Source organism: Eptesicus fuscus, chromosome 4, assembly GCF_027574615.1.
Source record: "Eptesicus fuscus isolate TK198812 chromosome 4, DD_ASM_mEF_20220401, whole genome shotgun sequence".
In the NCBI taxonomy this organism is placed as follows: Eukaryota; Metazoa; Chordata; class Mammalia; order Chiroptera; family Vespertilionidae; genus Eptesicus; species Eptesicus fuscus.
Genome location: NC_072476.1, coordinates 35,715,287 through 35,728,554, shown reverse-complemented (window position 1 = coordinate 35,728,554; position 13,268 = coordinate 35,715,287). Strand labels below are relative to the sequence as shown.

Below are 13,268 nucleotides of genomic sequence, written 5' to 3'. Positions count from 1 at the left end.
CCCGGTGCATGAAAATTCATGCACTGGAGTGGGAGATCCCTCAGCCCGGCCTGCACCCTCTCACAGTCCAGGAGCCCTCAGGGGCGGGAGGCAACCCGGCGATCAGGGGAAGGCAACGCCCCCATCACACCTCTGCTGCTGCCACTGCCAGCAGTGCAAGCCTCAGCCAGCCCTGGTTACCTGAGCCTCGGGCCGGCCCTGGGCAGCTGGGAAGCTGACATCCGAGGCTTGCCTGTGCCTCAGGCTGGCCCTGGGTGGCTGGGGTGCTGAGGGAACTGTGGGACTCCAGAGGCAGGTGTACGGAGCGGACAGACCTGCCTGGGGACGGGCCCAGCCATGCCACATGCCTGCTGCCCTAGCAGGGCTCAGGGGATTGGGCACCACCATCTTGTGGCTGTGGGCGCCACCATCTTTGAGGGCATGGCAGTCAATTAGCATATTCCCTCCTTATTGGCTGTGGGTGCTGCCATCTTTGTGAGGGTGTGACAGTCAATTAGAATATTCCCTCTTTATTAGATAGAATAATAAATAAATAAAATCAATTTAAAAACACATATCCTTGGATAAGGATAAAAAATAAAAAAAGTAAAAAATGAAATAAATAAAAAGAAGATGCTTTTTTAAAAGCTTACTTCTAAGGATCAGTCATTATGCTGAGCATTTTTCTGCATTACCACATTTAATCATCATAACAGCTCCTACTGAGTTATTATTTCTTCCATTTTTAGAGGTAAGGAATTGAAGGCTCAGAATAAATTACTTGCTTAAAGTCACACAAACAATAAGTAATAATAAGTCAGATTCACATTTAAAATCAACAGAACCCATTCCAGTTAGTATTTAGGGGGAAATTAATCTCAGAGGATCTCTAGGAGAATCAGAGAGTCAGGCTTGGAGAACATACACAATTACCCTGCCAGGTTCTGGTGAAGAACCAATTGCTGCTGCCACCAGACATAAGCCCACATTACTTGTTACTTCCCTGAGTATATTACTTCTAAGTCTTCTGTCACCTCAGCCTCAGAAAAAGGATGACTCTCTCAACTGGACCATTTCTACTTGGCACCTGCTTCATATCCCTTTCTTCCATACTACAGTCTCAGGCTGGTGTGTCTGATTGGTGGAGACACATATGTACAGCTTGGCTGCAAAGGATGTTGTAAGAGGGAGTTCTTAGCTTATACTTTGGGGATATGGGCTTCATGAAATGGGAAATTTTCCAGACAGGGAAAGACACTGGACCGTCAAAATGGAATGGCAAATGCCGACCAAGAGAGCAAGACGAATTAGCTATAACAGAGGCCCACTGAGTAGCTAATGTCGGGCATGCTACACCACCTTCTCTGATAATCTGGCCATGCCTCTTAGTAGTATTTTGACTGTGAGACCTTAAAAGAAGTGGAAATTCACAGCAAAAGAGAGCTCTCCCATCTGTTCTCTGCTTACCTTATCATATTGGAATGCACTATGGAAATTGTTGCTAAACTTTTATCTGATTTAAAAGAATGCCTAACACATTTCTCCTTCATATCTTGGTAAAGAAGGGAATCTGTGCAAATGCCAGGCTGGGTCACAGGGGAGAGGTGTCTCATGGAAAAAGGTTTCTCATGAAACATCAAGTTCATCAAGTTCAATTAAGGATTCCCTTGCTAGGTTTTGAGAACAACATCATTAGAGTACGGAATTTCTTATCATTGCAGTTAAATTTCTTAGATCTTTTATTTTAAGTTTTCTTATTTAGAGCCTAAATTTTACTGGCAGAAATATTACCTTCATTCTGAATATTGTTAATGATAAAATATTTGATGTTGGTTATACACAGTTTAACAATAATTTATTCATAAAGCTAAGTTGAAAAGCCTTGGTTAATGTGGGTAGTAAAATTCTACCTCTTTACTTTTAAAATGACCTGAAAATCCTTCTTCCCAGAGGCATATATACATTTCCTACAACAGTGGGACTCAAGGAGAGGATGAAAACACTGTTGGTCAATACATCCAAGTACTCAAAACCTAAACTTATGTAAGATGTGTGAGAAAATAAATAATGCTGTCACAAAGTACTAAACTATTCAGAAGATTGTCTTCACAAATGGGAAAAGCATTTGCATTATTATATGCTCCACTACTAGTAAACCTAAATTTTATTTAGCACAAACAGTATTTTTTGGTTGTTTTCTTTATCAAAGGGATCAAAATTCTTCCTTCAGTAAGATTACCTTATCATCTTTTTTTCTTTATAATGTTTTATTTTATAGTTATAATGTTCAATCTCCTTGTTTTATTTTGTTCTCACAACAATCCTGTGAAGTAGGTAAAGAGTAGTTTAATTAATTTAAAAACATTGGTTAATTCCTTCACCTTTAATTTACCTGCTTTATACATATGTTTTATGTTGCTGTTGTTTTTTAATGTGGTAAAATACCTATAACATAAAATTGACTATTTTAACCATTTTAAGTGTGCAATTCAGTAGTATGAAGCATGTTCACATTTTTGTGTGCAACTAATCTCCATAATGTTTGCATCTTGCAAAACTAAAACATTGTATTTATTAAATAATAACTCCTCGTTTCCCTCTTGCCTCATTTTTTAAAGAAATCAAGTCTTTTCTTAATAAATTGAAATGCTCTGAACTGAATTAAAATAAGAGTTGGCCTTTTCAGAGTTTCGGGTAAGCCATTATTTATAGTTATTTATGAAGCTATCAAATGTCACGCAGTCATTCCTCTTTCACTTCCACGCCAACGATCTTTTTATAGGTTAAAATCTGGGTCAACAATTCCTTTCCAATACATGTTTCCTTTATTTTATCAGTGATGCTATAAAAATGGAAAAGTAGTTAAAACTTTTGTGAAAGTCTGACCATTGGAAACTTGTTTTTTCCTAGAAAAATATTATCTTGGAATCTTGTTAAAGTAACTTGATTATTAAATACAGGTCCATCTTGAACTTGGTCTAGAGGAATTGAGGGACCATAGTTCTGGAAAGACCACCTGATAAGACATTCGGTTCATTATTTAACAGATGACTTAGAGGGTCTCTATACTTTTAGATTTTACAAACCCATAAGAATTTTCATCCCCAAAATAATTAGGATTAGGTCTAATAGGACTGCCAACTTTTCCACTTTAACTCTAAAACACAATAATTTCCGTATACTATCACCATCATTTTTGTTAAAGAAACATCCTTTTAACACCAAAAATATGTAGGATGATCAAAATTCCAGAATAAAGGACAGTTCTCTAAATGGAATAAATTGGGCTTCACGAAAACTTCAAATTGGTCTTTTTAAATCTTCAGTTTTGTCTTTTTCTTGCTAACTGGTGAAAATGTTATCATAATCCAACACTGATCTACGGGCTGGCATTTGGGACCCACTAATATAATTAAGCCCCTTTGGCCTGAGGTGTCCATTTTCCCTTCCAGATTCACTTTCCACCCTTCCCCCTCCACCTCCCTCCATCCCCCCCAGTCCCTTCTTCCCCCTCTTCCCCCCCGCCCCCCAATATTTTCTAGGGAAGCTGGTCCCTCTGGACTTGTCATTCAGACTCTCTTGTCCTCTGGCTTCTTGTTGGACAAGGGACATACAGACAGAACAGAGGGTGAGAGAGAGGTGGGGCTATTGATTCCACTGATCCACCCACTGCCACTGCCTGGGCCAGGGTGGCAGGGGCTATATCCTCTACCAAAGGCTCAGCTCACAGGGGGTCCTCTCCGCAAGCTCCATCCTGTAATAATGCCCCCCCCCTTCCCCCTTCCCCTACCTCTTTAAGGTAAGGCAAATAGCACTTCACTTCTAGGGGCTGCCTCACCATTCCTTGTTGGTGTCCTTAACTGTGTCCACACCTTTGTACATAGTCCCTTCATCCAATTCCCCTGGGTGATGCCACTCGAGTGGCCATCTGTTTCCCACTGGGACCTGACCAATACATCCATCATTTAAAGATGAAAAACTGAGGTTCCAAGAAGTGCAGCCCAAAAGTCACATAGTTCAAGTGAAACGCACAGCGAAGTCCAGAATGTGGCTGTCCGGAGTCCAGGGTTCTCCTTAGTCAGTGCTCATCTCTGTCACCCCATGGCCATCTCCTTCAGTCACGTAGATGGGCACTTTCTAGAACCTTCTTTTTACTGGGCTTTGACAAAAGTTGTAGTTTATTCAAGTTTTGAATAAAAAAATACCTCATTAGGTAACTACTGAGGCAACCCCAAGCACAGAGGAATACTGTTTTCACTAGAATGAACTGAAATCAGGAAAACTGAGTTTTTAAATTGTTGCTTAAATAGAAATTGAAATTTTAGCCTAAGAAGCTATTGCAAAAGGTAAGCACAAAAGGGCAAGAGACTGATGAAAATTCTACTCTACCATGAATTCTGATCACCAAAGATGGGGGCAAGTATGACAGCAATCTGCCCGGGGTAAGGGGCTGAGCCAGGGCCCTGGGGAAAGACTTTAACCTGTGTGAGAAATAGGAACAGGCTGTAGAAGAGTAAAGAATTTTAGAGCCCCCAGTGCCTGCCAAGCAGCGGGAGGGAGCAATAGACTGCAGTGGTGAGTAGACAATTCATCAAGCAGAAGCTTGACCATTGCAAAGTGTGGTGAAGGCCCGTGTTATCTGGCAGGAAGTGACTGCATTACTGAGCAGGGTCTGCTGGAGCCCCGGACACTGGAACTTCAGATGGCTGGAAACATTTCATGGTAGCAAGCTGACCCATGTCAAATGCTCTTCTGTAAAGGTGAAATCGCCTGTAACCACATCTTCATTTAGCCATCTTGCCTTTAAATGAATGCACATATTTAACCTATTAACTTTGTTCTGACTGCATACTTGACTGGATTTCCCACTGCTGTCGTTTGATCATTCGCTGTTACCAAAGTGTCTCCTTGGGGAGTTTCTTTTACTGGGGTTTAAAAATAAGCTAGCAAGTTTTAATGTTAAATGATTCTCTTTAAAGGAGCTAGGATAATGGAATTATTAATAATAACATTAATTGAACACTGCGCCTGTCTAAGCAGTTACCTGCTTTACCTCATTTAATCCTCACAACAACCCTGCCATCATCACCCAACTTCTTGCTCTCTGCTGCCCTATCTTGCACCTGGCCTTGGCAAGCAGAATTTCCCAGGCTCAGAACCCTGTCAGCGTCCCAGGCTGATGCATGGAAAATATTGCTCATAGACGTAGCTGTGATATCCTCTCCTCCGCGTGACTGCTCCTTCTGGTGCAACCACCTTTTTGACTGCTGAGCCTTTAATCAGGAACAACTATTTTTTGAGCTCCTAGCAGATACTCAGTGCAGTGCTGTCTGACCTCTGCACTCAGGGGCTTTATAAGTGTCACACATGGATTTAGAGGAGGGTGGAGGATGTGGATCAATCAGAGACCGTGAACCAGTCTCAATAGGTGGAAGGGGTTTGTATGGCTGAGAAAGGAGAGCAAAGTCATTGTAAGACAAAGAAATACTAATGGGAGATATCTGTAATACTATTAACAATAAAAATATATTTTAAAAAAGACAAATACTAAGTTAAAAGTAAGGAAGGGGATTTGACATTGGGTGGTAAACACACAATACAATACACAGATGATGTACTTATAGACTTGTGCACTTGAAACCTATATAATTTTATTAACCAATGTCACCCCTATAAATTTAAAAAATAAGAAGGGGGACAATGAAAAGATACTGACATGGGTTAGAGAAATCAAGAAAACTTAAATGAGAGAAAAAGAGGTTTTCTTTCAGATTCTCAAATGGAGAACCCGTGCAGCCAAAATATAATCTACTCCTACAATTTTGTATAAGATTTGTCAATTTGTAGACTGTCAACTTTAATACACATACTGTGATCAAAAAGTTTATTGAATTAATACTCTGTAGCAGTCATTTAGTTTGATCATCTTGATTATCTTAGCTACATGCCACCTGAATTACCAGCTTGATATTTAGGTAGAAAATTTTAAGACAAAGAGTAGAAGTTAAAAACTAAAACTTCCATTGAACTGCTGGAATTTAACATTTGAAAATACAGACACGGGCTCAATCCCCAAACACCTGTGTATATCATCTATTTTCAACATGTGATGTCATGTTGAATATAATTTATTCATCGATTATTTTAACCACCAAGACAGATTCATGTTGATAATAAACACAGATTGCTTTATGTAGGGTGTGTCCACATGTGCCTGAAGCAGAATGAACTTAATGGTATAAGTCCCACCCTTCTGCTCATCTGCCATTGCATCCTGCAAAATTGGGACAATGACTACCCCTAACTTTTTTAAGATCCTTGAAACCACACATCTACCTCCAAAACTCCTAGCCCCACGTGTTTACTTATTTCTAAAATTATTCTCAATTTAACTTTTATTCCTTTGTTTGGCTAATGGGAGTTGCACCCCCCCCCCCCTCGTTAAAAAGCACTTGCCTTTGTATAAGACATCTTTACCTTGGTAAAGATACATTTATGGACCTTTCCCTTAAGGGACAAGAAGGCAAGTCAGAGTGGGCAGAGTGATAGCTTGCAGCTGGGGTAAAGAAGACAGACTGCATTCTTCACTGTTTGCTCGGACTCTCTCTGTTCTACAACACATGACAATTTCTTAACTCTACCTGTACAAAAAGTCCTGTTATTTCGTAACAGTCTCCAGGCGAGCCTGTTTCATTTGGCATTATATACAATGCTTGTCTTACTGGAAATGGTAGTCTTTGGCCAGGGAAATTTGGGATGTTTGGAGAAAAAAGACCTAGAGAAACAAATTAGCCAATCTTACTTGGTCTACTCACAAAATATTTTTAAACTTTCTCTAAAGGCCCTACATGATACCAGAAGATTCTCCTTGAAAACAGTAGCCTACCTCTGGGATTCCCAATCTTTTTGGACAAATTTGGCCTCTTGACAATTTCCCCTTTCTGCATATAATGTTTTTATAGCATAAACTACCTGTAAGTGTAAAAAACTTTGCTTTGAGGCTAGATTTTGGAGGGAAAAAAAATTGGGGGTTTGGGGGAATGACTTCAAATTATTGGAGTCATCGTGGCCATTCTAGCCCAAAATGTTCATCCCCCAAAGCCAACTTTTGGAGATTTGCAGCCACTGGGAGCCAAGCTGTTTGAGAGCTACTCCTTTGCCGCTCATCTCGTGAGTGTCATTTATATCTGAGGCCTGTGGCATGGCCCTAAGGGTCAGAGTGCTACAGGAACAACTATAAGAACTGAATGAATGCTCTATTTTCATGGCTGGTTCCATTTGCCACCAGATGGCTCTATTGTATCATCAGGAAATGCACATACGTAAAATCGGTGGGCTCCTAAAGCAAAGGGAAAAAACCAGAGCAGCAAGTTTTCCGTTTTAAATTTTCATGTTGTGCATAACTTTAATTAATTATCTCAGTTGCCAAAGAGTAGGCAGTAAGCACTCCAGTCTCAGTGGGGCCAGCAACTGCTTTGTCCATGCCAATTTTGCATACTCTTCTGCTTTTAGATGAGAAAAAGCAACTTTTGAACCATTTTACACATCTGCTGATTTGAGCCGTATTAGCTGTGTTCTGGGGAAGGATGATCTGATTCTAAACTGGGTGGTATATTTGCTTGAATGGAACCTCTGATAAGAAAATGATAGGAAACAAGAGAGTCTCTGAATTCAAATGACTGTTTCTCAAGATAGGTGAATGTTTAAAATTGTAGGCATTCTTGGTGACATCTCTTATTAAGAACGTAAAATTTTAGTTGTAACCTCTTGAGGGAAAGTTGTTTTGTTTTGTTTTTGTTTTTGTTTTATATCAAGAATAAAAGTTGCCAAATGACCAAATTCCAACATGAGAAATTTTATTTGAACTTTTTAAAACTATTCATTGTTATACTTTAATATGCATTTTTACCTTGCCTTTAGAAACTAAATGTTAAATAAGGCTATTGCTTTTGTAATGTTTCATGGTTTTATTACTGTGTTGAAGAAGAAAAAGAGATATTGTGTATGAGTTTATAAAGCCTATCCTTAGTCCATAAAGTTGTTTGAGACATGCTCAGGAAATTATCCATGTCAAACAGTAATACTTGGTTGTTATTTTAAAGAAAGAGTCCCTGGAAACTGGACAGATGACGTTTACTTTGGCACATCTCAAGTCCTTGGAGGTTTGCCTGAAGGAAGCGGAAGAAAAGGCTAAAGCTTTATCTGAGCAGGTAATGCCTATCATTGGTGATGGAAAGATGTGTTTCTTAGTGTTCAGTAGAGCAAATGTCAATCTAAATACGTGCTGTAACCTCTGCAATTATTCACACACTCGCACACACGTGTGCACACATACATACAGCATTTCATTCATTTTACATAAAGCAATAATTACTTTAATCTGTATGGATCTTTTCAGCCTTTACAACTCCTTTTACGATTATATTTTGATTTTCGTTCACCACAGCCCATGAGTCAGGCAAGCAATCTTTAAGCAAGTGGTTTTCCTGAATAAGTGAAGCATATTTGCATTATAAACAGGCCCAAAGGTAAGATAAAAACCTATAGGAACAACACAGAAGAAATTTTCTCAAATTATTTAAGGAAAAAGAATTTTCCAAATACTGGCTTCCCTCTTGATCTTAGAAACTCACAGAAGTCAGGCAGGTCCTAGGAGGAGCCCCGCCCATGCTGGGCAGCCTGGGTGCTTTATAGGGGACCTGCGTACACAGCAGGTCTCTGACGTCAGACACAGGGAGTGTGGGTATCGATAAAGCTCAGCCTAGGGCCTGGACCATTTCCCAATAGGATTACACTTCGAAACAGCACAGTGTGTGGTGCAAATCCCACGATTACTGTTGTCCTTTCTCCTGGGCAGGGAGCTCAGCCCCAGAGAACAAAGCTGCCTAGAGCCTGAGGCCTACAGAGCCCACTGCTCACTGTTGGTGACAGGCAGTGGAGGAAAACGGACAGCAGACACTCTGAAATGTTATAAACGTCTATTGACTTATCATGGATTGATACGTTTTAATAATATATTCTTAGACATTTTTGAAAAACAATTTTAAGAGTTGTTTTTGCTTTTCATAACAAAGGTTTGCCCAGCAAAATTTGATTGCATGACATTTTACAAGAATTTTTGCAGAAACTAGGGGGAAAGATGCTTGTGTTGTGAGAAAAATAAGTGTAATTAACATGGAAGGTAGTGGGACACACACATATGGCCTCTGTTTCTTTTTCAATTTACCAAAAAAGTGCATGTCTTAATTTGGGATGTGTTTTTGTGTGTGCGTCTATTTTCATTTATTTTATTTATTGATTTTAGAGAAAGAGGAAAGAAGAGAGTGGAACATTGATTTGTTGTTCCAGTTATTTATGCTTTTATTGGTTGATTGTATGTGCCCTAACCAGGGACCTAACTCACAACTTTAGCAAATCAGGACAAAATGCTTTAACCTACTGAGGTACCTGGCCAGGGCCAGGATATGTGTATTGTTTACTGACTAAATGTGATTGATGCAAAGGGTCATGGGGGACTTACATCATTTAGTGAAAGGTGCTGCCCTAGGCCCAGAGCCATTTGGGAAAGTTTCCATGTCAGCAGCAAGCCATAACCCTGGCTGGCCAACTGGTCTTTTCTCTAAAATAAATAAAAACAAGCCTTCAAACTGTGGCAATATTATGAAAAAAATAATAATAATGAACATAGGCACCATTTCAAAGGAAAAAAAAACAACTAAGAATTTCTTAACCTCCATACTGGAAGAAATTTTGAATGGCTAACTAAAAAAGGGCACTCCAGCTGGTATTAACTTTTGCACTAAGATATATGTTTATTGTGTAATTGAATGTCTTTTAATTATTTCTCATTTAAATCAGTAAAATTCAATTCACCCATAAAGTACTAAATCCTCTTATTCTTTATAAAATATTTTATTCAATACAAAGAGCCCCTAATATTTAAGATACTTAACTCAATGATCCCTTTATGTAACATCAAAAAATTAGATCCATTTTTTTCAGTGTTTGGAAGATTCAATATATGAAATGGAAACTGGATTTTATTTACCTTCTTTATACCTTGCAGGAGTAAGATGCTAGTTAGGTGTTTCAGGAAGGATGACATATACTCGGAGCTTCTCTACCCAAGAGGTTCACAACCAAAACAATCGATGAAAGATGTAGAGAGCAAAATCAGCATTTGTATGGCTGCCAGATAAACTGCACAATATCATTAAGTTGCAGAATTTGTGTTATTTTCCTGAAGTATTGTCCTTGGAGTTGCCAAATTTGCATAACCAAGTGAATTTGACTGGAAGTTGGCAATGTTTTGAGAAAAAGGAGGGTACAATGTGTAAAAAAACAAAAGCACATGGCAAGCATTTTCAATATTACATTTTTAATTAAAAGTTGAGTATTTTACTAGGTTCGGCTATCTCCACTGTTACTGTTGAAATGGGTTAATCAATTATAGACACTGTTCTCAGAGGATTTAATCCTGAAATTGTTGCTTCTTCCAGTGTTTTCGATTAGTCTTATTCTTTTTAAAAATATATATTTTATTGATTTTTTACAGAGAGGAAGGGAGAGGGATAGAGAATCAGAAACATCGATGAGAGAGAGACATCAATCAGCTGCCTCCTGCACAATCCCTACTGGGTATGTGCCCGCAACCAAGGTACATGCCCTTGACCGGAATCGAACCTGGGACCCTTGAGTCCACAGGCTGACACTCTATCCACTGAGCCAAACCAGTTAGGGCCGATTAGTCTTATTCTTGAAAAGGTAAGAACTCTAAGAACATTCCACTCCCCCTCCCCATTTTTAAATTCAGTAGATATTTTAACAATGGGAAGACAGAAGGATAGTGAAAGGGAAGGGGAGCAACTGACACTTCTTAAGGTTAAGATACGAGAATATTTCTGCATGGAACACCTGTCTCAAACAGTCAAACATTTGTCCACTGGGTGCCACTCTCTTCCTTAGCAGGCTATGTCACTAAGTGGTTGCAGGAAGAGAAACTGTCTTTAGTATTCAAGACAATGATGGGTGTGTGTGTGTGTGTGTGTGTGTGTGTGTGTGTGTAGGAATACTTATGCCTGTATACATGTATACATCTTAAGGCTTCTTTTAAATATCATGATTTGTCACAAAGATGGTGAGAATGCTAGCTGGCTTTCACCAGTAATAAAAATTGCCAGCCCTGTGGCTGAGCACAGGCCAGACATGCCAGCCAAGTGGGCTAGAAATGGGTGGGTAGAGGAGAGCAGAGGAAATGGCGGGAACAAAGATTTGTGCTGTAACTAGGGAGTTGGAAGCTCATGGTGTGGTGAACCAGTGGATTCTGTCTTTGAGAAAAGGGAACTCTCACTATCAGCCAAAATGTTACCCCTGGCTTTGCCTTTTAGAGAAGAACAAAAAATTAACTCAGAATGAAAAGTATAGATGCCTGGGGTTTCATCTACAATAAGAATTTGTTGGTCCTGAGCCTCAAGACCAACATTGAACCTTTCTAAGGTTACTTTCAGCAAGATCTCTGTTGTTTCACTATGATTTTAAAAAAAGGAAGAAAGAAGCTTAGAAATAATGAGAAAATAAAGAGATTGTGAGGTCACATAGTAAACAGAACTCTTGTTGGCTCCCCTCTAGCTAACAATTATTCTTTATTTCTCTGCAGTCATGTCACCATTGTCAAACAGAAAAGAAATATGAGATCAGGATAATTTGCAATTATGGCTTATAATCTGGGCTATTCATAGCTATAATAAGCGAGTTTGCAGCAATTTAGTTGGACAGAGTAAAAAGGGTCATAAGAATCCAACTCTTGTCCTGGGTTACAATAGTAAAAAACATTACCAAGTTTTGCTAAAGAAAATACTTGATTGTATTTTCTACTAGAGGCCCGGTGCATGAAATTCGTGTGGGGGGGTGGGGGTGGCGGAGAGGGTCCTCTCAGCCCAGCCTGCACCCTCTCCAATCTGGGACCCCTTGGGGGATGTCTGACTGCCAGTTTAGGCCCTATCCCAGGGATCGGGCCTAAACTGGCAATCAGACATCCCTCTCACAATCCTGGACCGCTGGCTTCTAACCACTCACCTGCCTGCCTGCCTGATTGCCCCTCACTGCCCCTCCCCCCCCCCCCCACCAGCCTGGTCGTCCCTAACTGCCCCCCTGCTGACCTGATCACTTCTAACTGCCTCTGCCTGCTGACCTGATCACCCCCAACTGCGCCCCCCCCCCCCACCGGCCTGGTTGCCCCATGCAGCCTGCTACTCAGTCATTTGGTCATCCCTCACTAATGCCCCTGCCAGCCTGGTTGCCCCACGCAGCCTGTTCAGTCGTTCATACGGTTGCAATGGTTACTTAGGCTTTTATATAGATAGATAGTTGAAGATCAGTGAAAGGAAATGCCTGGAAATGAGTAGTAGATAAAGAACTCGAAGTGGGGGGTAGGAAAAAGGGAATAGTATTAAGGAAGAGAAGGAAAGAAGAGTAAAAAGGTTTCTGGAGCAACTCATAGCAGTGGTTTTTGCATGTGTGCTGGCATTTATCACCTGTGCAATGGGAGGGACAAAGCCATGCTGGTGGGCTGCATTTTCGACCTTACACAAACAAACATCCCACAGCTTTTGTGCTGAGAAAATGTCAGGAAAACCCCAAGTTTCACAATGGAGCAGAGATGCAGAGACACCCCAGTGCACACGATGCGCGGGTGAGACAGCTCCGGAGGTGCCTCTGGTTCCCAGCCCCCAGCAGCAGGCCCCAAAGAGCACAGGCTTTGTTCCCACTCCACTTCATGCTAGCTCTATGACCTTGGACGATTCACGTAATTTCTCTGAGTCACGGCTGTCTTATCTAGAAGGGGGTAAACATACTGCTTTCATAGGGCAGTTGTGAGGATTAAATAAGTGTATCTGGCTCTTAGTAGGTTCTCAATACAGGTTCCCTTATCTGTACTCATGACAGTGGTCATAATGAAACTGTGTGATTCTTCGTGTCATGGGCTGGTGTGTGTGTATGTAAGACATTTCTTTTTTTATTAATGTCTCTCAAAGTGTTTGAAAGCTACTCAAACATAACACAACAGCTCTTCCCCAGCCCTCACAATCTTACAGCCTTTCAACCAAGGAAAGTCACCCTCCCCACCCCAGCTCCCTTGTCTCCACTTGGCTTTCTCACCACCTACTTTCTCTTCTTCTCTTTCTCAGCTTTTCACTTGGTAAAGGGACTTACATAGCTAATCTTGTTCTTTTCTGCATCATCTCTTTGGCCTTTTGTTTGTTTCCCCCATTCTCTGATTTTGCCCAGCC

General features: G+C 40.5%; 1 protein-coding gene across 2 annotated transcripts in view; it reads left to right on the top strand.

Moving 5' to 3' along the window:
* Positions 1-13,268, top strand: part of CCDC192 (coiled-coil domain containing 192) — a 209,173-nt gene that overhangs the window by 20,712 nt on the left and 175,193 nt on the right. For both annotated transcript variants that reach the window (XM_028145174.2, XM_054714936.1), the window contains exon 3: positions 8,082-8,189. In XM_028145174.2, the coding sequence (XP_028000975.2) occupies positions 8,082-8,189 (108 nt within the window). The remainder of the gene's footprint in view (positions 1-8,081; positions 8,190-13,268) is intronic.